The sequence below is a fragment of the Agelaius phoeniceus genome, chromosome 13, assembly GCF_051311805.1.
Source record: "Agelaius phoeniceus isolate bAgePho1 chromosome 13, bAgePho1.hap1, whole genome shotgun sequence".
In the NCBI taxonomy this organism is placed as follows: domain Eukaryota; kingdom Metazoa; phylum Chordata; class Aves; order Passeriformes; family Icteridae; genus Agelaius; species Agelaius phoeniceus.
Genome location: NC_135277.1, coordinates 6870457 through 6898193, shown reverse-complemented (window position 1 = coordinate 6898193; position 27737 = coordinate 6870457). Strand labels below are relative to the sequence as shown.

The following is a 27737-nucleotide window of genomic DNA, read 5'->3' as shown; positions in this document are numbered from 1 at the left end:
GGATGAAGCACAAGTTTGTTGTGCTCCATCACTTATTACTTTAGGCCACCTTATACTTCCCCCTCTGAAACACAACAGCAACAATTTCCCAGGTCCATCTGGGTTGGAAATGCTTTCTTACACTGATGTCTCTTTCCCAGGCATATCTTGCTTCTTGCAGTTATGCACCTGATAAGTGAGCATTTAGCATCAGCTTCTGTTGGAAAGGAGACAGAAGCCAAACAGTTTCCAGCCAGCCCATGGCTCTGCAGGTGGACAAAGTCTCAGGTGGAAGCCTGAGATGAAGATGGATGTTGCTGGCTCCATCAGGGAGACACACTGCCATCTGCCTGCTCCCTTTAAAACTGCTTTCTCAGTGCACAGAAGAATAAAAGAAAGAGGGACACTGAACCTCCAGCTCAGCCCTGTGTAGAACCACAATCCCCTGGATCTCTTTGGGCTGAAACACTCAAGGGCAGGCCTAAAGGGGTACCCCAGAATGGCCATGTTCTTGTCCTGTCTGTCTTACAGCCTTCAGCAACATCAAAACACAAATCTCCTCACCATTTTCCAGCAAGGTTTTCTCTAAAAACCTCACAATAATCAGTCCACTGCTGTAGCACTTTCCAGGATTCCTGCCTTCTGTTTAGCTTACATCCCAACTAAAACATGCTCAGGTTCCTCTGGCTGCTTTGCTGTGTACAGCTTTACCCCTGTTTTCACAAGCAATTTTCAAATGCTATGGCATTCACCAGATTTGATTCCTACCTTTCCTACACCACCCAAATGCACTGAGGCCGGGGCCACAAATATGTTAACTGTGACAAAGAAAGATGTCCTGGTGCAATCCTGAAAAAGAATTCATCGCTCTTCCAAGCATGGTGAATTTACCTCAAGGAACCAGAGCTGTTTCTCGCATCTCCTGACCCACACTTCCCAAAAGACACAACCTGCTCATTTGTATGCAGCTACCAGAGCAGACTGCTCCAAAAGCCTGGAGCTTCTCATGCCCTGAACCACAGGACAAGGAGAAAACCAGAATATGTTCTTGGCCACTCAGAACTGCAGAAATCATCCAAAAAACACCAGTCAGGCTGACTTCTGGTATGTGATGCTCTATTTGATTTTACAGCATCAGCACCATTTCCTAAATACCAGCTCCAATACCTTTAAAAAAAACAAACCTGAAAATAGATGATGTCTTTTCCTAAAATCACTTCACCATTCACACTCAAACAACATTGCTGTTATTTACATCCTTTTCTCCTCTTCCATGGAAGAAACAACAAATTGGGAAGGGAAATAAGTATTTGTCACTGGCTGGAGAAATTCCCCATTCCTCCCATTATACCAAGCCCCAGGACAATCAATGCTCTCAAAATACTCAAAATAAGGGTCCAGCCTGGCTCCCTGGGCACCCACAGGGCTGGAGTACTCCAAGAATCAGAACTGGTATAGGAAACTCCTGCCTCTTTCCTGTGCATTTTTCTTTGGGACCAAGGGATGAGGGAATACCAAGGGAGAATGAGGTTTAACAGGATCACTCTGTCCAGCAGCACAGCACAGAAAGGAAAGTCAGAAAGAATATGAAGAAAAAAAGCTTACTTGATTTCAGCAGAGCTGCCAGAGCCCCAATGGCTGCCCTGGGGAAAGAAGAGAGATGGAGAAATAATGTCAATTTCTTCAATAATTTTTGTAACCTTCATCTTCACAGTCTTCTGGGCCAGGCTTCCCAGATGGTCTAAACTGACAGTTTATGATGGACTTTGACAGAACTGCAATGTTTTACACCAACAGAGGATCCAGCCTCTGCAGCTGACTCAGTTATTCCAAAAGACCATTAGCCCTTTAGCTCTACTGTTACACTGATTTGTAGTGACCATTAAAATTTAAAGCAACACCCACAAAGTGATCTAACAAGTCTTTAAACTGCTGCCCCAGAGCTTTTTCTTTGTACCAGAGACTTAGCACTTGCCCACTCCAGACACAAGTGCTTCTATCTGCATCATCAGATAACTTTCATATCAAGCTAGGACATCAATGTCAATATTTCCAGCAAAATCCCACTCCTTTTTCTATTTTCCCAAAACAAGCTTCACCCCTATCCTCCCTTCCCAGTTTTAACAAAAAACAAAACTGATTTTTTTTTAATGGAAACCACACCTTGCATTGCAAGGATGTGTAGAGGGCCCCATCAGAGGAGGACTGGTAGGAAAGGTGCTAAAGCTCTGTAGTAAAGTGGCTTGCAGTGAGTAAGGGCAGGGACAGGCATTTCTGAGGACCTTCTGTGTCGTTCCATTGTGCAGGTAAGCAAATGAACCTGCCTGACTGCTTTGGCTGGGAGCTGGTCACTAACATTTGCAGCTTGAGAAGTTGAACTGAGACATCATTGCTCCCCAACTTCTGGAGGCAGGTTCCCTCCTTGTGTGGTAAAATCTCCATCCCACTTGTCTCACAGAAAACCTTCTTTTCCAGTCATGTTCTGCTGGAGCAAGATCCCTGTTCTAACACGGCTTACTGCTGTGAAGCTTCAAGTGCCCAGATCTGCTTAAATAAATACAGCTACAAAAACCTCCATGTGCAAGGATTCCTTAAAATGTAATCTCATCACAAACCAATCCCCAAATAAAATTTTATTAAATCCCATACTGAGCCAATTATCATCCTGCAGCAAGTAAATATTTTTTTGCCACCAAGCTCCTGTTTTTTGTGTGTCCTAACAGCAGCTGAGAATAAGATTCAAGAGCTGGTTCTTGCTGATACTGGGCCAACATCTCCATCTAAAGTCATTCTTTCATAATGAATCTGTCAGAGTTCAAGAAGAGCTTTACAAACTGCAAAGAAAACACACTCAAATACAGATAGAACAGGAAATCAGTAGCTAAAAATCTCACCAGTGGAAGCACAGCCATGCTTTCATTACTTCTTTAGCACCAACTGAACAGGAATCATTCAGATGGTGCAGGAGTAATGTCATCCCCCAGCTATTCAGCCTGCTCAGAAGAGGAACACTCTACAGCCACTGATCACTCAGTCTCTCCACAAGTTCAAAGCCTGGGACAATGTAAACAACTCTAAGCAAGTTCAAATTCCACCCAGAGCATCTCCCAAAGCTCACCCTCCAGTATGTCTTTAAAGAGGGACTGCTCTGCATACCTATATTTTACAGGCCTAATGTGATGTCTCAATCACCTGCTAGAGCAGCAGAGCAAGGGAGGAATGACCAGAATATCTCTGGCTCCAAGCAGAAGAGTTCTCAGTATTTCCTCCAGGCATCTGTTTTATGTTGTAGGTGCTTATGAGCATTGCTAAGAGTTTCAGCAGAGCTACACTGCTGTCATAAAGACAACACTGCCAGCAAACCTCCCTTCAGACAATAAATCAACAAATCTGGATCTTCCAATACTTATGGGGGAGGTCTGTGAACCACATTGTACACAGACAACTTCATTCATCCTCAAAGGATTCCAGAATTCCCAGAGCATGTTCTCAGCCTAATCTCCAGTCCCAACTGTCCAGGCCTGGCAGACTCCAATGATATGCATTGAGAGAAAAAACCATAAAAGACATGAGGATAAACTGCAAAACAGGTAAAATAATTTTAAGGGATAAAACAGACTTACCAAGACTAGATCAAGCCAGCCTAATTTGGTATTTTTCTTTGATAAGAAAACCAACTTCTTCTACACAAGGGAAGTGTGGTAGATCAATTTATCTGTACTTCAATAAAGCATTTGATATGATGCCACAATGAAAATTATTAGTCAAGCTGAAGAACATGGGGATTAGTGTAAGAATTACAATGTGGGAAAGGAATTGGTTAAAGACTTCATGACAGGAGTTGTGCTGGAAGAGGAATTATAAGTCTAGAGGGACCTTATGTGTGGAAGTCCTCAAGGATCTTTTCAGACTGATCTTATTTCAGCTTTTCATTAATGACCTTGGCACAAAAAGTCAGAGTATACTAACAAAATCTGCTGACCGTGTGAAGTCAGGAACTGCTGCCAATAGCAGGGAGTTCAGAATATCTTTCAGGAGTAACAAGATGTTCTTGAGTTCTGAAGGAATAGAAATGTGATGAAATATAATAGCCAAAGTGCAAGGTTAAACATTTAGGGTTTAATAAGGATTACCGTTATGACCAGGGGCTCATAATTTGGAAATGAGTAGAAGGACACCCTGGATATATGAGCCCATTAAGGGATAAGGACAAGCATAACCAGCAGGGTGACAACCATGAAAAGGACAGATCAGGTCTCAGAAAACCAGTGGAGAAGGGAGCATGGACATTCTCATAGAAGGCTTCACCTGAACAGCTGTGTGCAGAACTCAGAAGGAGCCATGCAGAAACCTGCCAAGGAAATCATTATGGTACCAGAGACATAACTCATTAGGAGTCTTAAAGATCAGAGTTTAGTCACCCTAACAAAATGATAGCCAAGAGACAACTGGATTGTTCCCCTCAGACACACTTGGGTGGCAGAGAAGTAAACACTGAGGAAGGCAGAGAGAAACTTAGAGCTGAGGAAAAAATTTGGCCCTAGGACAAATGGATATAAAATGGCCATGAATAAATTTAGCTGGAATTGAAAGGATGGGTTTTAAGCACTGGAAAATGAAGGCATGAAACATCCTCTTGGCAGCAATGGGACAAACAACCTAATGACTTTGAAAAGGCAGCCTGGATTGCTTATAATGGGACTGCCAGGCCCAGTTGCCAACGAGGAAGGGGTCTGAGAAAAGTGACCCAGGAATGACTGTACCCCTATAGCCTTACATTTTAAACATGGATATAATGGGAATGAAATGAGAAATATGTATTCTAAGTGCAGAGTTAATCAGCCAGCCCAGAAAAGAGCAGCTGCATCAGCTTAAGATGGAAGTCCAAAGAGTCCAGTGTCCTGTGGCCAGCAGTGCCAAGGAAAGCATGCAAGGCCACAGCAGATACAAAGTGCTAGGACTTGCAGAACAGATTCAAACTCCAGCAGTTTTCAGCCCAGAGATCCCATAAACTTGCATTGGTGCCTTTGGGAGGGGTTTCAGCTCTTACCTGATTTTGCTTCCATATGTGTGCCTGAGAACTTCTGAACTTGTGTAAACGCCTGATATTCATAATTATCCTGGAAAAGGACTTCACACCTGCATTTGTTTTAAGTTTGGACTTTCAATCAGCATTGTAATTTGCACATTAAGTCAGGTGTTAGCCACCCCCAGAACATTACCTATCTTTGATGCTGAACAAAACCAAACACACAAAACACCTTATGGGAAACAATAAATCATAGAAGAGGAATAGAAGCAGAATAGGCTTTCACTGAAAGCAGCAGCAAGACCATTGAAGCATCAGTGAGGCTACAGCAAGCCAGGCAAACGGTGTTTGTGATAATACCAGCACCTCTTAGCACCACATGGCAAACCAACAGCATCTTTGCTGGCATCAGGAGATATAATAAGATGAGTAAGCCTGGGACAGGAAAGCAGAGAAAGGAGTTCATAAATTGTGTACAAGAGCAAGGACAGGGCAGGAGGAAGATGAGAACAGGAGGGAAGGTTTGAGAGCACAAGAAAGATGACTTGATGAGCCATATGCCAGACCAGAGAAATTGATACCATGCCCAGAGCAAATCTCTGTATTTGTCTCAAGAAGGGATGGAGGGGAGATGAGGAGGGGGAAAAAGGGATTAAATCATTTTAAAAACTTGCCAAATCTGTCTAGATGCCTTCCTCTGATTTTCTGATTTCTGTGGTAATACATTAGCCAAATCTTAGCTGTTTCATCAAGTCCAGTGTATCCCAAAGGAGACTCATTCATATATTAACCAAAAAAAGAGTCATAAATAAAGTTGCACTGTCTTATAAAGCATAATAATAAATGCTGCTCCATAATCAGAAAACATTAAAAACTCCCTGTAGTAGCAGTCGAGACAGCCACTCTGCAGAATGGAAAACTTTGAAGTGTTTCCAAGTCAGCAGCTTGGATATCTGGGCAAGAGTACAACTAGCAGACAGATAGACAAATGCAACTTCCAGATCCTTTGCTTAGGAACCAGGAGCAACAACAAAGAAAAACTCTATGTCCCAAGCCAAAGCACAATTGGATTAGCCAGTAAAACCAGGCTGTTAAAGAGCTGGACAAAGGAGCCCTGTGCCTAGGTCACCCTTTCAGATCTGAGCTGCCAGGATATTTTTTGCTGGAAATCACTGCAGGCAGGTGAGCCTGAAAACCAAGATCCCTTCTGTCTTCTTCTGCACTCTAATCTCAGCACAAAGCACTCTGATGGACAATCCTGGGCCTGTTTCTGTCTCTTGAAGCAAACAAAAGGACTCCTGAAAATACAAAACCCCACTCCAGAAGAGATACAGGGTTGACTGCATGAAAGGATTTAAATACTCACACATTGATGGTGCACAACCACCCAGGACTAGCCTGGAACTATGGACAGGGCACAGCAGAGAAGCCAAAGACTGAATAAAGAAATGAACCAAAAGGACTCTGCAGATCAGCCCCCAGGTAACTTAACCACCCTTCCTTCTGTGAAATTATGCTTTCTACATGCTAAAACACAGAACACCCTCTTCAAGTTATTGAATGAAATCCAATGACTTGGTGCTTTATTATTGACATGTTCAACCTGATGCCTATTTCCTTACAGCAGTCACACCTGGATGATAAAGACATAAAGCACTATTTTTATAGAAATGTAAGAAAAAGTTCTGCCCTGGCTGAACCCATGTTGGTCAATGCCTCCTGCCCTTCACTCTGCTGTTTCTCATGTACTGACTTATTGCTTTCATGTTTCTCTATACCACAAGCAGTGTTGTGGGGAAGGAACCCTGCAGTATGTATTTGTACAGCACCTGGCACAATGGACCCTGACTCAGAGCTCAGAACCTCTAAGCTTCCACAACCCCTCTCTCCAGGCAGAATTAAGTGTCCTCAAGTGTGCACACAACCTGGCTGCATTTTGCCTCAAACCCCTGGGACTTGTACTCAACCACTGAAATTTATGCAGTCACAGAACCACTGACTGTAAAGATGATTGCACATCTGACAACTGAGACATTCAGGAACAACACACAGGCACCACAGCAATAGGTGCTTTATAAATCCCACCAGAAGGAAGATCTCATCTGAGGTAGATGCCTTGAAAGTCATTTCCCCATGGCCCAGAAATACACACCTGAAATATTTCAGGCACTTGCACAGTGATTTGTTTTAAAGACTTAAAAAACCGAGTTTCACGAGTCTTGGAAATATGGGTGGGGGAAAGCTGCTTATGCTGCTGGCATTTTCATAGCAGTGCTAGTCTAGGACTTATGCAAAAGCACCCATCATCTTATCTTCTTTAATTCTAGCTTGTTAGCAAGGCATTAAAACTTACACTGAAGGCAAAGTTTGCTTACAGTCTGCAATGTCCCAGACTCTGCCAACAGGCGGAGTTGGGAGATCCAGCTGTTGTGTACAGATGTGCTTTCAGTGTAATGCTGAAAGATGAGAGCAAAAAACCCACACAGTCCTTTTTCTAATAGATACATCCATTCCAGTGGCCAGCATGTCCCAGGTTCAGCTCAAAGCCTTCACCAAACATCTCTGCCTGCTCTGTCAGGTTAAAATCAGAGAAAAGGCACAGCCTTCCAGCCTCTTTCATCTCTGCCTCCCAGAAAGAAGAGTGACTCCAGGCTTATCCTCCAGGCATCCTTACAAGTATCCTACTTTTTCTTGTGTACAAGTACAGGAGTGGAGACAGCTGTATCCTAGAAAGTCAAGCTAGTCTTTACAGCTCTAAATTAAATTAGCTTCAAAGTAGTAACAAAGAAGAACAAGGTACATGAAATGCCCTTAAAAGCTTGCCAAAAGAATGCCCAGGCATTTCCCCAGTGCAGTGCAGGGCTGGCATTGCCTCCCCAGGCAGAAGCCACACCTCAGAAGATTGTGTCAGCTCCCTCCCCAGGGTCAGATGTCACCAACACGGCTGAGGCTGTGACAGCTTGTCATTCACATCAAGATAAAGAGGCTGGAAGGTTCACAATCAGGCAGAATTCTCAACAAATTCATCACCCAGGCAGTTCCAGGCTGACAGTGTGAGAACCCAGCTCTCCCACCCCAGGGACACAAGGAAGGGGACTGGGAAAGGGGGTCAATACTATCCTTGATTGATTAAGAGGAGTGATGAGGACACTCATCGAGGCCACATCTGCTCACAAGCACCAGCAGAGCCCTACAGAACATACCATACACAGTTAAAGTGTGTCAGGGAATGTGGTTAAATCCCCCTCCTTCCCCCAGGCAGCTGTCTTCCACTCCCCATCCACTTACTACTCATTCAAAAGAGCCTGGTGTTCTCTTGGCTCACTCCTGAGCTGTCATTTTATTTGTAGCTCACCCATTCCCAGCAGCTTTTTGCTCTGGAAACCACAGGGATTGACATGAAGACTCTGCTGACAGGAGAGTGTGTGCCCCACACATGGGGGAAGACACCCAGCCTCATCTTTTTTTACTTCTGGATCATTCAGCCTTAAACTGCTCTGAGTGCTGTGTACACCCAGAGTAAGGGCAGGGAGAGGGATACAATCCATGCACCCTGCTTAGGGCATGGTGAAGTCAAATGACACTTCTTGGTGACATACCCAGCAACCCTGGGCTCAAATCTCAGCAGGACAACTGGCACTTCTTCTTTCAGAGAAATTGAACTGCAGGTGCTTTGTCTCTGATGGTGAATGATTCAGGGAGAGTTTGGGGGTACCCAGGGGTTTATGATGCCAGAAAATAAGGCTGCACACACACCATATTGCTGGCAAACCACTGTAAGATTTTCATTTTATGAATACTCTCAATTACTGGCAGTGAAATATCCAAGGGCAGCTTGTGTTGCTGACAGCCCAGGTAGAGAAGTATCTAACATGTCACTGCTTGTGCCCAGAGCTATTTGAGAGCATAAAAGGGAGGCTGGTTTCAATGCAATCAAGGCTAAAAGCCATAGCTCTTCCTGACTGCTGGTTAGTACAAACCATCTCTAAGGCAGCAGTAATCTCAGGGTACAACATCTTTAAAAAGCACTTTGTAGTGAAAGGTTCCCTTGAGCTGTGTTTTAAAGAGTCACCTTTCCTGCATGGAGCTGGGCTGCTGCAAGGGATAGGAGACCTGAGTTCTCATTTCAACTTTTCCTGTGGTTTTCAGAGTTTTGAGGTCTGTTTTGTCTGAGGGTTTTGGTTGGTTGGCCTTTTTAACCAAAGAAACAAACACCTTTCAGGGAAGCTAATTTAAAAAAAAATGTGTACAACATAAGAGACTTGAAAAGGATATGAATTTTTATGAAGCTGAAGGACTGAGAAAGCATCATCTTCCTTGATGTCTTCCAAGAAAGAAGGCTGACTTGTACAGAAGCCTTCTATTTAAGCAAAAGTCAGATGTTTAAGAATAAAAGAAGGAATGACTTATTTTGAACACAAGATAAAAAACTCTCTTCTTTTTAATCTGATGGTATTGTTTCCATATTACAAAGCCCTAGAAATAGATCCACCAGTTTGATTTAATACTGCATTTCACCCCTCTGGCCCCATTCAGATGAAGCACATCCATAAGGTCCAGCCAAAGGAAACTCAAAGCTTAAAATCTCTAGGGAAGAGGGCTGGATTGCAAAGGGTTTTTTTTGAATGTGCCAAAGCTGGAAGCTGTTTCATGCAGCAGGTGCAAGTGCAAAAAGAAACCTATGAAATTAATCTTCTTGCATGCAATGCATTTATCAATCCCCATGAGCTTCCCAAGGAGGTATCACTGCCCCTGTTATGCACACAGGTCAGGCTGCTTCTATCCATTACCAAATAGCAAAGGATGGTGGAGAGAGTTAGACCTGCCTGAAAAGCTCTTATGCAAGTGGAATATCAACAAAATATGCAGAAGAAAATGTGCAGAATAGGTCACCAAATCTTTCCTGTCGTCCAGCTTCTCCCACTTTTCAACCTCTCTAATGATTGTGGTCCCTAAGTACATCCACACATAGCCCCCCAGCACTAAATTCAGTGTGAATTGGGCACTTTACAGTTTGTTGGTCCTAACTGATGCTGCCTAACAGGAACATCCTTGGAAATACTGGGGTATTCATTTGTATGCCACACGTGCACACAATACTGAGCTTAATTGGCATTATTAAATCAGCCTCAAATTGGGAACAATGCAAAAACATGCTCGAGAATCACAAAGTAACATTCTCTTACAGATTCACAGTAGGCATCTTGACCTGAATTTAAAAGGTATTTCTATGTCTAAACATGCAGGTAGCACTCAGCAGGATTTTTCAAAGCTCCTTTGTATACTAAGGTCAGAACTACCTTTTAACTGTACAAGTAAATCCATTAACCTGATGCGAGCCTTTCTTTTAAGGTTGCATTCCCTTTCATCCTCACATTTAAATATCTCTGAAAATCTGGACATTCATTCAAAAAATTAGATCTCACCTAGGTACCTTCAGTCAGTGCCAATATCCAGTTTTAAGAAATTTTTCAAATGTGTCTTTGTGCTGGAAAAAAACGCTCATTTTACCCACCACGTGTGCCAAAACAGAAAGCTGCAAAACATATGTAGAATGCTGCTAGAAATGTATAATACTGACTAGCTTTGCCACAGGTAAGCATGAAGTTTCAGAGGGGAAAAAAATGTTGCAAATGCAGAGCAGGGAGAAAAGCTTATTAATTTGCCTGGGATTTTCAATAAGGATTTAGCAGAAAAAGCCATCCTGCTCGTCACCTCTCTCTGCCATTCTGTGGTTTGTCTTGCTGGATAGTGAGAGTGGGGATACTGCTGCATGGTGCAGTATATCCAGAGATACACCTGCAGGAAAAGGAGCCAAGGTGTGCAAAGCAGACAGCTTTCCCACTGCCCTGCAGCAGCTTTTTGGACCTGAGACTGCCAGGCTGTGACAGGGGAGGCAGCAGAACTGCCTGAGGACTGAGCAGGCTCACTCAGAACAGGGCAGATGCTGCAAATGAGGATGCATTTTCTGCAGAAGCTGTCCCTGCAAGCTGGCTGAGCCAACAGCAGCACCCCAACACCTGCTGGGACCCTGTCCTTGTCCTGTCCTCCTCTCCACAGCTCTGCAGGACAGAAGTGGGACATCTGACCAGGCTGCAGGTCAGAGAGGAGGCTCTCTGCATCCACAGTTCCTTGAGGTTTGCAGCATTTCAAAGAACAGCCTGTATGAGACAGCAGTGGGAGCAGCATAGGTAGGGTCCTGAGAAAGAATGAGATGTGGTTTTTTTTTCATTTCCCTAGAACGCACAAGAGCCAGAGAAATAGGTTTAACTGCTAGATCACCCACATAGCACTTTGCCCAGCTGGAAATTCAACCTGCAGGAAGACTTGGAGTCAGACTTTGAGAGGATGGGCAGGAAGACTGCCAGGAGCAGCCACAGCACAGCCTCAGCTTCCCCCCTTCACCTACAAACGAGGGGATTTGAGAGGAGGCAGTTCACACCAGCCTCAGTTGCAACACAGGAGCACAGGAGGCTGGTGCTAGGGCAGCCTCTGGCTGCTGAGGTTAGACCCAGCCTAACCTTAACCCTGATCTAGCCACTCACAGACTAATGAATTTTTTCAGTTGCACATGTCTAACTCCTCATTAAGCAATAATCCGGTCACATCATAATGCCTGTTCTTCACAACATTTAGCTAGAATGTTTAAAAGGAAGATAAAGTCAGTAAATGTCAAAATGCAGCACGTTCTGGGTCAAATTCTCTTGATATCTGCTGTTTGAAAGCTGCAGTGTCACACTGGCATAACTGCAGGGGATTTTTGAAGCAGTAATTTCTAGGAGCCTAAATAATGAAAGTTAGGGGTTGTGTTGCTTTTTTCCCCTTCCTCTCCATTGGAAATGTTCCATTTGATATAATTCAGCCAAACTCTGGGAGCTGAAAACAGACCATATCAAATCCAAGGCTGGTAGAACTTAAGGTGTAAATATAATAATGAAGCAACAGGAATAAAGAATTAAAATTAATAGGAAAGATTCTGAGCATTATTGGGATAGTTCTGCCACATGCCTGTTTTTTTCCGCAGAGTAAAATTTGTAAGGTGGTTAAAGCTGAAATGACCACAAAATTTTAAGTGCAATTTTAAATAATGAAAAGCAAGGAGGAAATTAAGCTTTTGACTAAGCAACAGCTGTTGTGCCATTGCAGCATATGCCCTCTGGTCCACACAAAGCCTGAACTGTATCCCTTCAACACAGGGAAGAAACACATGGATTTGGTGTGCTGAAGTTATAGGATGATGTTCTCTTTTCTATTCTGCAATAATCTGTCTTTTGCTGTCTCAGAGCCATGACCTTTCCAAGGTTTGCACTTCAGGGGGAGTTTCCACTCCCATCCCCAGAGCTGCAGCCATCCATGCTGGGAATCAGCAGCCCTGCTCTTCCTCACCAGCCACTTCCTCAAGTCTTCAGGTTCTCCCCTCCACATTCCAAGCCCTGCCTCCAAGCACCTCCCACAGCAGCTCAGCCCTGGGTTTATTTACAGATTTTACTGGCATTGCTGCAATTCCGAGTGTTGCCCTGCAGATAAAGAGATTGAGAAGAGCTGTGCCAGCCTCAGTGAGCCAGAGCCCTGCGCTGAATCTGTGCCACTGCTGTTACAAAACTTTCTCTCCCTAAAAAATTCATTTCACCTTCATTGGCAAACACTCTATTATTTATTCTCTCTATTTCATCCTCTGTTATAATTGTTTAATAACCATTCAAAAGAGCCTGAAAGACTGAAGAACTTTGGAGCTCTCTTTCACCCACTGGAAATGAGTCTCCTGTGTTGCCTCTATCTCTAAATCCAGTTACCCTGCTGCTGCTACAGCTGGTGAGGCTCCAACAGTGCTATCAGGACATGGAGCCCTGCAGCAGAAAGGCTGTTGCTAAGGCTTTGACAGTGTCATATAGCTCTGCTCAGGGCAGGTCTAATCACTGCTGTGTTTAAAACCACTGATAGTTCTAGAGACTGGCTCACACTCCACCTGCCAGCATTGTCAGCACTGCAGGAGCTGGGGAAAAGCCCCAGCAACCACAGGAAGTTCTTGGGGTTTGATTTCCTTGTAGGGACAGCATTGTGCAAATTGCTTCTGTAGAAGTTCTGCATCGAGGCTTATTTTCATTGTTTCTTCCAAGCTTCCCTTGTCTATCTTTGGACTGAAAGCTTTTGTGGGGAGGATTTCACAGCTGCTTTCTACCCTCTTCATAAGGGCAAGAGGCTTCTGGGTGGGAGGAGAAATGGCAATAAATCAAGTGAAAGGCAAAGAGGAGGAGATTCCTGGGCTCTCACATGTGCTGACACACAAGTGAGTGCCCTCAGCTTTATCTGCTCACTCTCTGGCCTCTGTCAGAGATTCACGTCATTACCAAGCCCAGTGATTTCCGAGGGGAATTCTTTCCTTGTCTCCTTGACACAGGAAAACCAATGTAGGCAAACAGGCAGGGTGGGCACCCCTTCATCATCTCTACATGCACATTCAGATAAGCTTTGTTTGGAAATCCCTTCCCTCCAGTCCCCATCCTCCAGGGCTGCCTGGCTGAGGCTTTCTGAAGGCTTGGCACGTCACAGCCACCCCAAACACGATTACAAGGTCACATAAGCACATTGCTCACCCCTCTCCTCACTGCACCAGCTCCACATTCACTCCACAGTCCATTTCAGCCACATCCCACCTGAACATAAAACCTTTCACTAATTCACTACTGTTCTTCTCTCCCCTTTCTCATTTCCCCCATCTGTGGTCTCACTGAATGCCTCAGACAGAGCTGAGTGTATCCTCACTACACTTAGTAAGGCATGAGAAAGGTGAGGGTTTAAGCATATGAAAAGTCTGATCTCAAGTGTCTTGCCCACAGAAACACACAGAGTTTTAGTTTAAATACTCAGAAATGAGAAATCCTTTGTCTCCTAACCTTAGACTTTTTGCCTTCTTTACTCTTATAGCCCCACCACCACTGCTGAAAGATCTCCCTGCACCTCCAGACCAGAAGTCTGCACACTGCACATCTCACAGATAACCCACCAACTTCCAGAAGTCATCCCAACCCTTCATTTATTCCTTAATTATGAAATATTTCATAATCCTTCCAGCTGTGTTCTAATTTTTTTTAATTAATAATTCCACTCTGATTTTGACATGCCACTTACAAAATGCTTGGCATTTTCACACCAGTCTTGACCTAACTTGCTGTGGGGGACTATCACATTCAGCTGCAAGACAGCATTAATAATATTAACAATTCATATAACTCTGGGAAACACTCAGAGATGCAACTGATGTATGAATTTGGATGGGAGTGACAGTAGATTCCATGGGATATATTCCATGGGATGGTTACGTGGGATATACACCTCAGAGAGGTCCTAGGAGGCAGGGGAATTGCAGTGAGGCACCCGCGTGTTAGTTTTAATCCAGTTAGAACAAAGACCAACAGCAAGACAGACACAGCAACATGAATAACACTGCCAAACTTGATGACATGTCCTGAGAAGTTCAGGCAGCTCACACTGGAGGCCCTGCTGCAATGCTGAGCATTTGTTAGGAGAAGGAGGAAGATTAAAGCTCAGGCAATCTCCTGCCCAACAAATGCAGAGCTGCCTGCAGTATGGACATGCCCAAAGCCATCACATGAGCCCAGCCATGAACTGCATCTGCCATAGCCACTGGCTGTGAAAAGCCAACTTGAGAACAGCAGGGACTTGCCCTCACAGCATCTTTCCAAATATAGCACTCTAGCTCATCAAAGGGGAGGAATAATGGGCAGGCAAAGAAAGGCCTTCAGCTGAAAGCATTGTTTCTCTTTCAAACTCTGGCCTGAAATAGATGTACGACATAAGCTAGACCTAAAAGAAAAAGGCAAACATCTTTCAAAATAACAGTCTCACCAACTTGCTCCATTTATAAATCAGTTCTTCCCTTCCCACAACATATAAACTTAAGCCTAGAAGTGAATTTATCTCCATATAATGCTCATTCACCAACTTTTAATGCCTCGAAGGTGAGGGCATCTGTGGTGAGACATGCCATTCCAAAGGCTACCAAGAGATGGCACCAGGATTTCTGAGTGCCCCATGTTCACCCAGACCTCTGGAACAACCTTGGGAGATGCCGCTCCTCTCCGCCTCATCAATTCCTCATCTATTTGCAAATCTCTCCTGAAAACATCTCTTTTTCCCTTGTCTCTACCTCTTAATTTTTCAATTTCTTTCGTCTACTGCTATTAACAGTACAATGCCAGTAAAGTGTAATTCTGAAATGCAACTCCATTTGTTCTGCAAAGCAGCACTGACATACCACCAGTCTGAAATGAGATTTTGTAACTGATTATTGATATCAGAACAGGTCATTCTTTGAGAGAAACCACACAGACTGTAAAAATAATGAAAGAGAAGGAACTGCATGAAACTGGGACACCTCTGGCTCCAAGATCATTACCTCTACTACAATGGCTCATTGCAATAAATTTGCACAGTAGGGTTTATTTACTTATCTTAGTGATGCAACCATCCCCGCTTCATGTTATCTGAGATTATATAAAGTGTGTCTTCAACTTGACTAAAAAGCAAAATTTTCAAGACAACACTCTTTCCCTTGTTGCTGGCATAGTCTCATTCAGAACAGTATTTTCTAGTTTTATTTAACAGGACTTCCAGGATAAATCCCACGTAGATCAAGGCCAGATGGGAAGCAAGTCATTTAGCTGTGATATAGCTCAACAGAAATTATTTTTTCCCTTCCTATGAATTTTCTACACGAATGAAGTGAACCAAATAGTGTCTGTTTATTCTCAAAATGCTAAGCATTGATTAATTCTGACCACATTCCAATAGAATCATGTGTTACTTTCCAATTAAATATCCAGACTGCTCAACATGATTAATGACAAAACACAGACTAACAAGATGAATTAAGAATGATTTGCTTTTGATCTTCTATCAGGAACCATTGCCAAATAAACAAAGGCATAAAGCTGTACATAGAGCATTCCTCAAAAAGAATGCATCACAACAGCTTCTCTATCAGGTTGAAGAAGAAGCTGATAACCTGAACTAATCACCAAGTTTGTGCCTTGAGTTTCTGCTCTTCCTCAAAGTACAGTCTGCAGTGGCCAGATATACCACATATTTTGTTCAAGAAGAGAGCAGCTGGAAGTTTAGACCAATCCAGGAGAGGGAATTGCAGTAAATGTTTATGGTGGTCTACCAGCAAGACATTGTTCCAGGATTAAGGATAGGGAAAAAAAATCAAACTGCCTGCACTGGGGTCTAGGGCACATTTGCAGTTGGATCTCTTCCATGCCTCTCCATCATTCGCAGCAGAAGAGGCAAGTCCAGTATTCAGGTCATCCCCAGTTATGTGATGTACAGCCTCTTAACTTATATCTTCAGCATTTCCAGGGTCTTCATATTCCCCTTGGTCAATCTGACATAATATCTGATTAAATATATTAAATATGGCTTTTAGCTTTACATGTGCTCTTTGATCACCTTGGCATTTCTCTTTTCACTTGTATGAGCTCTGCTTCCTGTAGCCAGTAAAAAATCTCCTCAGCTCCCACTATGAGAGAAATACGTGATACAGGAATCACTTCATGGCCATGGCAACAGTGCCATCAATATTGCTGCACGTTTCAAGCTCATCCCTCCCCACCTCAAATCACCCCTGAGCACTTATCAGCAAAGAAAAGACATCTGCGGTATTCTCACTCCTCCTGGGTTTTGAGCCCTGACACCAGATGGCTCTGACTCCACTTGACAAATCTCTTTCAGCAACCTTCTACCTGACCCAGCTTTAAATGCCCATTATGCCACTTCCAGGTTGCCCACTGCAGAGTCATCCTCCACTGCACAGAGAGAAATAAACATTTTCAAGACCCCAAGTTTCTAGAGGCAAACATTTACCACAGGTGAAGAGAACTTGCTTCTTTTTCGTTCAGTATGTCAGGAATCCAGATATCCACCTCAGGTGAAATAGAGTTACATGGGAGGATTTCCTCCCTTTAATGAAAAGGTAGATTATCAGCAAGCATTTGAGACTCTGGAACTATCCAATAAGCACCAAACATAAGAAGAATTGTGATCAAATGTCAGAAGTGGGTAATGCTGGACATGAGCAAAGGCAGATAATTTCTGCATATCACATTTTCTAGTGAATTAATTTGGCACCATTCCCAGACCCTTTTTATTCACTTTCCACTTTTAATTAAGTAGTCAAACTTTACTGGAATAGCCCAATGTAGAAAGCCAAGTACTCTGAATACCCAGAGAAAGAGTTTTTATTTCTGATGAATACTCTCTCTTGTTGTAATCTTTCATACGAGGTTTATGCGAACACTTAGCATGAGCCAGCTCTGCTCAGTATGATAAATAGATGTACTCATAGAGGTTTGAAAAACAAAGACATTTTAACAGACTATCCAAATTGCTTCAATAAAACTGTGCACCAGCCTTTTAACAGCAGAAAAGGAAAACATAATGGAGGGAATGACCAATGCACCAGTCACCTCACCATTTGCCATTTTCTAAATGGCACAGGTCTTCCTCTTATGAAAGGAGAATAAACTCTGAGTTTTGGTTTCAGCCTCTTTGATACTCTATTTTCAACATGAGGAATCTTAGAAGAGCCTGCACAACATAAAGCCACAGACAACTCATGGCCTCCAAAGCACTGGTGAGGATACCTGACAACCTGGACAGAGTCATGCTGGCTGACCAGAGCAAACATCCCACAGCCCATCCAAATACATCTCAGAACAAGATGGGAAAACAAGCAACAGTGTTGAAAGGGACACTGGAAAGTGGGAGAGGGGTGGAAGCTGTGGAACATAGAGGGAATAACAAGGATGAAAGGTGAAAAGAGCAGTGATCATTGCACTGTGTGAGGCATCAGAGATGCTACATTAGAGAAGGTGTTGATGGAGTGAAGATTTGAGCATCCCACACAGACTCCTATCAGATATCCCAGCTACTGACATAAACAGAGCTGAGAAAAGCAGAACATCATCTGGCTTTATTTTAAACTGTCCCTGTAAAAGGTATCACAAAGCCTTCTCTGCAGCACAGCATCATGAGAGATGGGCAAGACAGCCTTAAGTCTTCGATTTCACAGTGGGTAACTCAAGAAATCTCACCACAGAGAGTTCCATGTTTTTTCCATGTACCTTTTACCTCAGATATGGATAGTTCTGGAGAGATCCACAGCCATGGCACCAGCAAGCTGAAGACCTCAAATGCCTAACTAAAGCCAATAAAGCCCATGAGTCACAGTCTCAGGGGAATCAGAGCTACTTGGCACGTACCCAGAGAAGGTCAATTGGAGCATGGGGAGACTATTTCTAAATACCCCAGAGCTTTGCCACTGGGAAAAATAAATAGAACTATGGATCTTGTTTCCATATCTTAGCGGGCTAAATAAATAGCTCTCACTATAGGGCACTCTCCAGGGCAGATTCTTAAAGTGACCTTGGCCCTGCTGCTGCCCAGGGCAGGGGAAGGCGGGTGCACCCACCAGAGCAGTGGTGCATTTTCAGTGCTGCATTCCTGGCAGCTGATCAGAGAGCCAGGGTAATCTCAGCTCCCACAGTTGCCGGCTGTTCCTTCACAGCAGAAAGGCAAACCATGGTGGCACATAGTTATGAGGTGGAGAGAAGGTATCAAGAGCAAATACAAAGTGAGGGGCAAAGGATTTCTGGGACAGCATTGGCGTTTTTCTCTGTCGGCAAGTTAGAGGCTGGTGCTCTCCACAACTTAGAGGCAAAAAGAAACAGATGCTTTTATGACCAATACCACACCAAAACTCCACAGTCCCAATTTCAGCATAGCCACAGCAACTTTGGGAAGAGCTGCACCAGTATCAGATAGCTGGGAGCACATACTGAGCTAGACAAAGAACATGGCCCCTTTCTATCCTTTCTCCCCAGCTCAGAAAGCTCATCCATGAACTCCCTATCCCAGTCACCTCACAAAGCTTTAGCTAGAGCAAGTGAAATCATGGAAGGGCATTTTCTGCACATGTACCTACCTCCATTTTCTGATGAGCTGCAAAGATGCTTAGGGCTTTCAGACTGCAGCTATTCCAGGCATTTGCTAATGCTGGGAGAGAAGATCTATAACCCACTCTACAGCCTGTTCTTCTGGTCTCAAGACCCAAATGCTTGCCAATAAAGTCTCCTAAAGCCACTTTCCACAATGAAAGCAGCACGTCCAAGTGAACTGCAAACAAACAGAACCTCAACTGACTAATGAGAAACTAGTGCCTTTTAATGGGTTGCAATTGTGTTTTAACACAAAACAGGCTTGTGTGGTTCTTCTGATGTAAAACAGGCTGTCTCCACTCTGCCACTGAGCTTCTCAGCTGCCCCTAGTTATGAAACAAAAGGCACAGCTCTAAGCCCTGGGCAGGCCAGCTGAGTGGCCACCAGGCTTCAGCTGATTTATGGTTCTTGTTCATTAGAACAAGAGTAGCTGGGAGACAAATCATCTTTTCCTGTGAAAAGATTGGGTAAAGATTTTATGAACTGTTTGCACACTCATGAAATATGTTTTAAGAGCACAAATATTTTAGGAAATACAGAGAAAATTAGGAAACTGAACTAGCAGTGAGAAAGCTCAGGTAGACAAAAATTAATGCACAAGACACCTTTTTTCAAATGAAAAATAAATTAAAGATTTTCAGTAATAAGTAAAAAGGCTTATTAGCTATAAAATGGGATTTACTGAGGGCAATTTTGAATTTGCTTCTCTGGTGTTTGTGTCTGTGTTCCAAATGGAAAAAAATGTCCACAGAAGAATTCAAAAGAATCCTTGTACACCAGACAAAAGGAAGTAAAAGCTAAATATTGCATATTGACAATGTGGAATCATTTAAATCAAAATCAGCATGTTTCTCTGATTGTTTCCCTTAGAAGTGAGTATTTTAGAGCACTTTACAGACTACATTTACAGCAACCCTCAGCAACACTCCCTGCATCTCCAAATGTATCTCAGCAAGAAGCCAGGCTAGAAAGGTGTGACAGATACCAAGGTTTCCACTTCCTCTATGGGAAACAGTCAATGGTAAATAAAGCACTTCTGCACAAAATTCATTCTAAAAGCCTTAAGGCAGCCAGTCCCATTGCTTAACAGAAAACTGATACAGGCCCAAATCCCATCACAAACAGATCCTGGTCTATCACAGAAGCAGAACTAACACTGATCTAATCACAGCCAACACTTCCACAGGAAGGAAAACAGGGAGTTGGGTGGAATTTGCTTAGTTAAGCATGGACTTGGACCCATCAATCACTTTTGGTTGCCTCAGAAGCCAAGCCCAGCTCTGGGTCTAACTCATCCTGGACACCCCTGTCATACACAAAACAGTTCTCCAGGCTGCCTAAATCTTAAAGTTATTACATGAGGCCTGATGGGAATAATATCTTAGTAGTACGATTCTTTGGATTGGGTAATATCCAAACATCTGTGTAAGAAACATCCTGGTATCCCCATGTAGAGGAATCTCAGGTACTTTGTCTAAGAGAGAACTGAAGCTGTGAAGCAGTTCCAGGTACTTGGCACTGTGCTAGAAAGCCAAAAGCACAGGCAAAAGGGAGTTGGCTCCCATCAACAAGGCAGCTGCAGGAAGTTGTGCATGTGCTGGGCCCCCTCAGTATCTTATTTAGAAAAGCAAACTGTCCAAAAAATTGTCTATCTCCAGCCATGTAGGCAGAGGAAGAAGAAGAAAGCTGCACTTAGCAAACAACAGTGCCGTGTGTTGAAGTGCAGCTTCAGCACTGGTGACTGATGGAAATTAATTCAAATTCCTTCCTAGCTGTTGTGTAACTCATGATATTGAGAGAACTGCTATCAGTCTTTGATGGTGACAGCAGGATGGACATTATTTAACACATCCAGGGTGACTGGCCCCCATTTCAACCGCAGCTAAACAAACTGTGGCCAAACTGTTGGGCTGTGTCTGTCCGTCCTTCCCACCTCGTGCTCTACCTGAAGCTGCTTCCTCAGTAACCACCAGCCATGGACCTCACCCGTGTCAGGTCCATGCAGAAGCCAGAACTGGCTGAATGCTGCCTTGTGCTTGCTGACACATGCCTGAGCAAGTAGGGACAGTGCCCCACAAGCCATTGCCTGTCCCAGCAGGAGAACTGGCAGGTTCTGTGTGGCTTAAGCAAATGGGATTGTGTGGGCACAGCTCACAGCAGCAAATTCTTCCTCCTGCTTTTAAAGAGCAAGCCAGAGATATGTGTTTTGCTCTCATAAAGTTTGCCTTGAAAGGCATCTGGGGAAGTGGTCAGAACAGACAGCTTGGGGACTAACATTCAGCATTGAGATGAAGATACAAAATGGACTTGATGTCTTCAGAAAAGAACGATTTGAAATATGTGGGATGGGCTTAAAAGCAGACACAAATTAATACTAGTATGAACTGTCATACTTCAAAAATATCATGATGACCAGGTCATGACCCTCTGCAAATGGAGGATGAGGCAGCACTGCCTCAATTCCACTCTATCTGCCCCCAGGCTGATGGTGGCAGGCAGTTCTGGCTGAGTGGGAGGCAGGAGTGGCTTGTCTGCTGCCAGCACATGCTTCTCCAAACCCAGTTGTGTCTGGGAAATGAAGGAGGGTACCTTGCAATCAAACTGCCATCACTGTCTAGGGCACACTACAAATAAAGGGCCACCAGCATGAATCATATGATGAATCACAGCATTAACGTGTCCTTCAGGGAACTATTTCTGCCTCTTAAAAAACCCTGCAGGTTTAAAGTGAGTGGAAACTGCATACATTTCTGATTTCTTTGCCTCTTCAAGTGGAACCAGAATTTTATTTCTTGCTGTCCTGGAAAGATGAGTTCCCTTGGGGCTACTGCCTACCTGACCGTCCTGACGTGTCTCTTGCTGTAGGGAGTGATGACTTTGAAAAGCAGCTCCATGGCTCCATTGATGCCAAGCACAGTTCCCGTGGCAACTATGGCAATAAAAGGAAAAAAGCAGTCAGCTCTGAAGGAGGCAGCTGGCAAACACTGCTTAGAAGAGATGTGGGGAAGAGTAGCTGCCCCTGGGGCTATGAGCTCTCTGGGCTCCCATCTGGACTCCACAGGTCCCCTTACAAACACAGAAAGTGAAGCACAAAGCTGTCTGTGGACACAACCTGAGCCAAAATCAGGTGCAAAAACCAGTCCTGCAGCTCTTTCCCAATTTTTCCAAAGCCCCTTCTCCTGTAGACATTGTACTCTCCAGAAAACAGATTATAATTAAACAGGGTCTTCTCCCAGAAAAAGATGACAGAGTTCAAATTCATCCTACATTTCCTACATGCACCTCAATGAGGACAGTTCATTTCATGGGGGTTTAAAAGGCAGAGTTTTCTTTCTGTGCTGTTATTCAGCAGAGTGGAAGTGGGTTTGGGGGGGCTTCTGAAGGCAGTTTAATTTCATCTAGGCCAATTTTCCCTTTAATCCTTCACTTTTTAACAGACTAGTAACTTTTTTAGATAGATTTTGCAATCAGTTTCAACACCCAATGCATAGCCTAGGTGTTCAGCCAGTCCTCCCCACTATGAGACAGGATATCTCTGTGTAATGAAGGAACAAATACAGCCCTGAAATATTAAATGGATGGGACCAAGGTGAAAGGATCAGTAATGAACAGTAGCCAGAAGGAGCCCTGGCTGCCTGCCCACTGCTGGGTTTTGGCTGTTTTGTAGATATCTCCCAGTGGCCATCAGAGAGCTGCCAGAGGGCTCATCATCTCCTGCTGTCCCATGGTGTCCCTGCCAAGCTGCCCTGTGATGGAAAGCCTCCAAGGCCTGCCAGCTACATTCACACTGGCTGGCAATTCATTAGAGCCAGGCTGGTGGACAAGGCTGCTCAAACTCATCCTGCTCCAGAGCAGCCTCAAACATCTGGTGGCAGTGAAGGGAGCAGCCCAGAGTGGGGCATGAGGTGAGGCAAGGATTCATCTTTCCTGCTTTCATACCTAATCACTCTCAAGAGTTTTGTATGGTTCTGGCTTCCCTTAAGTTCCACTCCATAATTTTTAAGGCTGGGATCATGTAATCCCCTGGTTTAATATCACACCTATACAGATTTTCACCTCACCTCCCCTGAGGCTTCCCAGCTGGGCCACAGAAGCCACAAATTCAAAATTATTAATGGAGAGTGCTGGAGATACCTGGAGAGTAACAGATGTTCCAGCAAAGGTGCAGAGCTGGGGTTCTGGGGTCTGACATTAACAGAAAGGAGGGCAGGCTGCAGTGTGCATCCTAAAACCTCTGCAGGAACAGCAGCTGAGCTGAGTGCAGGTGCACTGAAGCAGGGAGCAGGGAAGTAGGCAAATCATAATTTTGAGTGAGAGGCAGCACAGGGTCACTGCACAGCTGTGAAACCCAAATAAAGGCACATTTCATCTTCTGGCTTTGGCTGCATTTTCAGCCACACTCAGACTTTCAAACACTGCTTATCATGGGGAGAGGGGTTGAGTGTTGAGGCTTGGCTGCTTGCCTGAGGAAGCCCAAAGCATGAAGCCAGCTCCTGTCCAGGCAGAGGGGACCTGCAGGGCTGGGTGCCAGGAGAGCTAAATCTCAGGATGCACAGAGCAGACTGCAGACAGGATGGCCATCAAGAATTGTCTGCTGGGTGAGGGATGTAGGGAAGGAGAGGAAAGGGTTGGAGTGAGCAAAGGGAAATTTGTGCTGACGAGCTCAGTGCTTTATAGCCTGTATGAATCTGTAATGATCCCTAGAGAGAATACTGGAAATCCCTTTGCTTGAATCATTTAACATGAGGGCATTGCCAAGCAAGAAAAGCTGGGAGAGTGAACATCTGAGGGGATACTAGCCAGAAGACCAGGATCTAATATCTGCCTCCTGGGGAACCTTGAATAAGTAACAGATTTCTGTCACCCTCTGCTTCTCCACCCTCGTGGAGCTGCTCTGAGAATCAATACAATCAACAATAGTGAGACATTTGGCTGTTATGGTAATGGCAACTGTATAGAGACTTAAGGTACCCAAGTCTCAGAGCAAAAGAATTGACTGTCTATATTCCAGAATAGGAGATCTTTGCCATGAATATTTTTCACTACAGCACTTTTATTTCCATAGCTCACAGATGAAATGCACTGTAAAGGCTGCATAGGCCCCTTGAGGAACACCTTTTTCTAAGGTTGTTCTGGCTTTTGTGCTTTTCTGTATATTAATGGTGCATGCAGGCACTAACCCTACCAGGAATAATGTTTCTTTGCATTGAAATGAGCAAAAAAGAGCCCTGGTGGTTGTCACACAGAAGAAAAGAGGAAAATCCTGGCACTCACCATTAGAAGCACAAACCCTCAGGACCCAGAGGCAGTGGGTGAGGTGCAGGTGGTGGCCCAGGTGTCTTCTTGTCAAGCTCAGTATTATATCAGTGGCTTCTGCCTTCTGCACTTTATGCCCAAACTTCCTATCTGTAAACAGAAAATGAGAATTAAACTGTTGCAAAGGCCAGGTAATTGCAGCTGTGCTGCTAAACATGTGTTTATTAAGCTTTCTAACTCAAAATCTAATAAGAAAGGCATTCAAATGTATCAATGAGTTAAACCAATATTAATCTCACTGAAAATGGAAAAACATGGGGTTCACTTTGATTCACCATATATGAAACATAGAATAGTCTGGATTGAAAAAGATCTTTAAAGGCCACCTAGTCCAAACCCCCTGTTGCACCAGACAAGGTTGCTCAGAGGTCTGTCCAACCTGACCCTGAATGTTTCCAGGGATGGGGCATCCACCACCCCTCTGAGCAACTCATACCAGTGCCTCACCATCCTTATCATGAAACATTTCTTCCTTACATCTTATCTAAACCTACCCTCTTTCAGTTTAAAACCATCACTCCTTATCCTCTACCAACAGGCCCTACTACAATGTCAGTCCCCTTGAGCTACTGGAAGGCTACTATGAGATGATCCTCATATTTGCCCTCCCTCCAGAAGCCCCCCAGCAGTACCTCGTTTTTGCCCCCCCTCCAGAAGCCCCCCAGCAGTACCTCGTTTTTGCCCCCCCTCCAGAAGCCCCCCAGCAGTACCTCGTTTTTGCCCCCCTCCAGAAGCCCCCCAGCAGTACCTCGTTGGCCCACCCTGGCCAGCAGGCGCAGCAGGGGCAGGAGGGTGCCATGGTCGGGTGGCTCTGTCCGGGCAGCCGTGGCCAGGACCTGCAGCAGAGCCTCACTGCCCCCCTTGCTGACCACGTAGTGAATCCTCCGTCCTGTGCCTGGGGAAGAGAGGAGAGACAGCTCAGAGCATCCCCTCCCTGAGCCACAGCTGTCACAAGGCCTCAGTCTGCAAGAAGCACACAGAGCTTCCCTGGCCTTCCGGCAATATTTGAGTGCCGTGAACACACGAGCGTTCGCAGAACTGGCCATGAATCTCTGGTGTCCCCAGCCTGGGGACATGGATGGAGCTGTGTGCTCTGTAGTTCCATGGATGGAAGTGCATGGTGGAACTGTGTGCTCTGCTACCTGTTGTGGATGCCATGGGACAGAGAGAGAGAAACAGCAAGTGTTTCTCACAGCAGCTTGTGAGAAGTTTTAGGGAGTTGGAAAGATGTGATAATTCGTTGAGTATAAACAATTTGCAAGTGGTGTTTTTCTACTTCGTTTTTCTGTTCCTCTCAAGGACAGTGTGTGAGGAAGGTGTTTTTGTTAGTTAGCCAATAGAATAGAACCTATAACCAATATAATAGAACCACGCGGTTCTTTTGAATAAAGTCTTCTTTGCCTTTTCTACGATCCTGCTTCTCTCCTGTTCCTGCCTCAATCTCAGCTCAAGAGCAACAACCTGTTACCACAACAGTCCTTGTCTCCCCAAACCCACATGCTGCAGAAGTTTTTCAGCGTGCATTGAAATGTGGCAGGGAGGAATGAGCCCAGACACCGACAGGTTTCAAAGCAGCAAAAGGCTCAGTGATCTTTTCTTAGATACTGGAAATTAAACAAGGAAAGAACTAAAGCTGCACTGGGTTTCTGCCAAATGAAAAGGAATCCTAGGGAAGCCTTGGGGACAGCTTTCAAATAAATGTGGGTCTCCAAAGGAACCGCACTCTAACCCTTGGAGCCTTACTGTGTTAACAAACATTGATCCAGCTCTGTGGCTGGGGGATGCTGCTCCTTCAGTTCCTAGGGGAGAGCAGGACCCCCTGTTCCCCATGGAGGCCATCCTTGCACCCAGCTGAGGAACAGGGCTCCAGGGCTCTAAAAGAGAGAAAAGAGACCCACATGGACAGGTGATGTCTCTGGTGGGGCTTCCAAGAGTGAGGGACCCAGGAGGATCCAGCACTCACCAATGCAGCCCCCACAGCCTGGCAGCTTAGCTGGGTTGGGAATTGTTTAGTAGATTATATTTTTGTGGTGGAGCAGAAAGGAAAAGGAACTTGACTATTTTTTTTTTTGTCCTCTTGCCAATACACTTATTTTTTTGTGCAGCTTTGAGCACATAAAGTGACATCCATTCCCTGCAGCCCCAAGGCAGAAGTGCCTTTTGGAGAGAGGCTGAACTCTCTGCATTAGAGGGTCCCTGGGCTCTGAAAGGTCAGGTTCCTTTCCCTGTCTCACAGTCCTCTCTCCAATGGTACTGGTGAACATTTCCAGTGGTTGACTGCCAGGGTTTATGAAATACTTTGCAACCCATGGGCATCTTCGAAACTAAAAAGTTGAAACTTTCTCTGAGTCTCTTTTTCTTTTCTTTAATACATTGAATAAGCTCAGTTTTCCAAACTCAGGAGTAAGGACTGCTGATCTATAGATACAATTTACATTTTTTTCACCTTGCAAACACCTGGTCAAGTTTAAATGTAAGTATGAATTCCCTGACTTACTTTAGGACCCCCTTTCTGCCCTAGCCCACAGCCATTGCCCCAAACCTTTGCTTCCTTACCCAAAGACAGCAAGTCAGTGAGGACACTGAGAATGTTCAGGATGACATCCTTGTCACAGGAGCTCTGGAAGGGAAACACACCAAATTGACAGATCAGTTCAGAACAGGACACTTTGTGCTGCACAGGGCTGCAGTGCATCATGCAGGGCAGGGGCACTGAGATCCTTGTTTGGATACTGAGCATTTCTGTGCCATCTGGACAGTGAATATGTGGAAACATATTGATGACACATTTTAAAAGCCTCTAACATATCATGCTACACAGTATTTAATACACAGTAGAATTTCTGTAGAACTTACATCCAAATTCTAAACTAAAGCTCTCTTTTTTGATTTGATCTGGTACCTCAAAGTTGAGGAAATTCTGTATCACACAGAAATGTTAAATGTGAGGTGTTTTTCCATGACAGCATCTCTTATTACTGGTGTTGAAGAACAATACATTTAAATTATATTAATCCCATCTACAAGAAAATTCTCCTGTCTTTGCAGCCACAACCACGTGGAAGCCTTGAACTTGAGAAGAAAAATTCCTAAGCTTATTTTTAAACTAATATAATTTAATTTTAAGACCAAGTTACCACCACACTTTGACATGACACATTCTGCTTTAGAGTCACTTTAAATTTTGCATTAGAGGAAATAAGATATAATGCACTTGAGGAGAAGGAAACACATGATATCTACCATCCATCTGTGTGATACACCAGACCCCTTCTTTAATCCTGCTCCAAACAGACTTCACTGCTGTGATTCAAGAATTAATCACTGGTCTGTATTCCAATTAGAGGGACTTGGTTTAGACATGGATGTCTTTATTTCTGAACAGATACAACACCGTA

At 44.2% G+C, this 27737-nt stretch overlaps 1 protein-coding gene across 1 annotated transcript in view; it reads right to left on the bottom strand.

Annotated features, from left to right (window-relative positions):
* The window catches only part of AGBL1 (AGBL carboxypeptidase 1), a 246847-nt gene extending 219813 nt beyond the window's left edge, over nucleotides 1-27034 (bottom strand). The window contains exons 1-5 of the mRNA XM_054642371.2: nucleotides 26896-27034; nucleotides 25088-25234; nucleotides 24298-24429; nucleotides 21859-21952; nucleotides 1585-1622 (exon numbers count right to left, since the gene is read on the bottom strand). Coding sequence (XP_054498346.2) covers nucleotides 1585-1622; nucleotides 21859-21952; nucleotides 24298-24429; nucleotides 25088-25234; nucleotides 26896-27034 — 550 coding nt within the window. The remainder of the gene's footprint in view (nucleotides 1-1584; nucleotides 1623-21858; nucleotides 21953-24297; nucleotides 24430-25087; nucleotides 25235-26895) is intronic.
* Nucleotides 27035-27737: the final 703 nt, after the last annotated feature.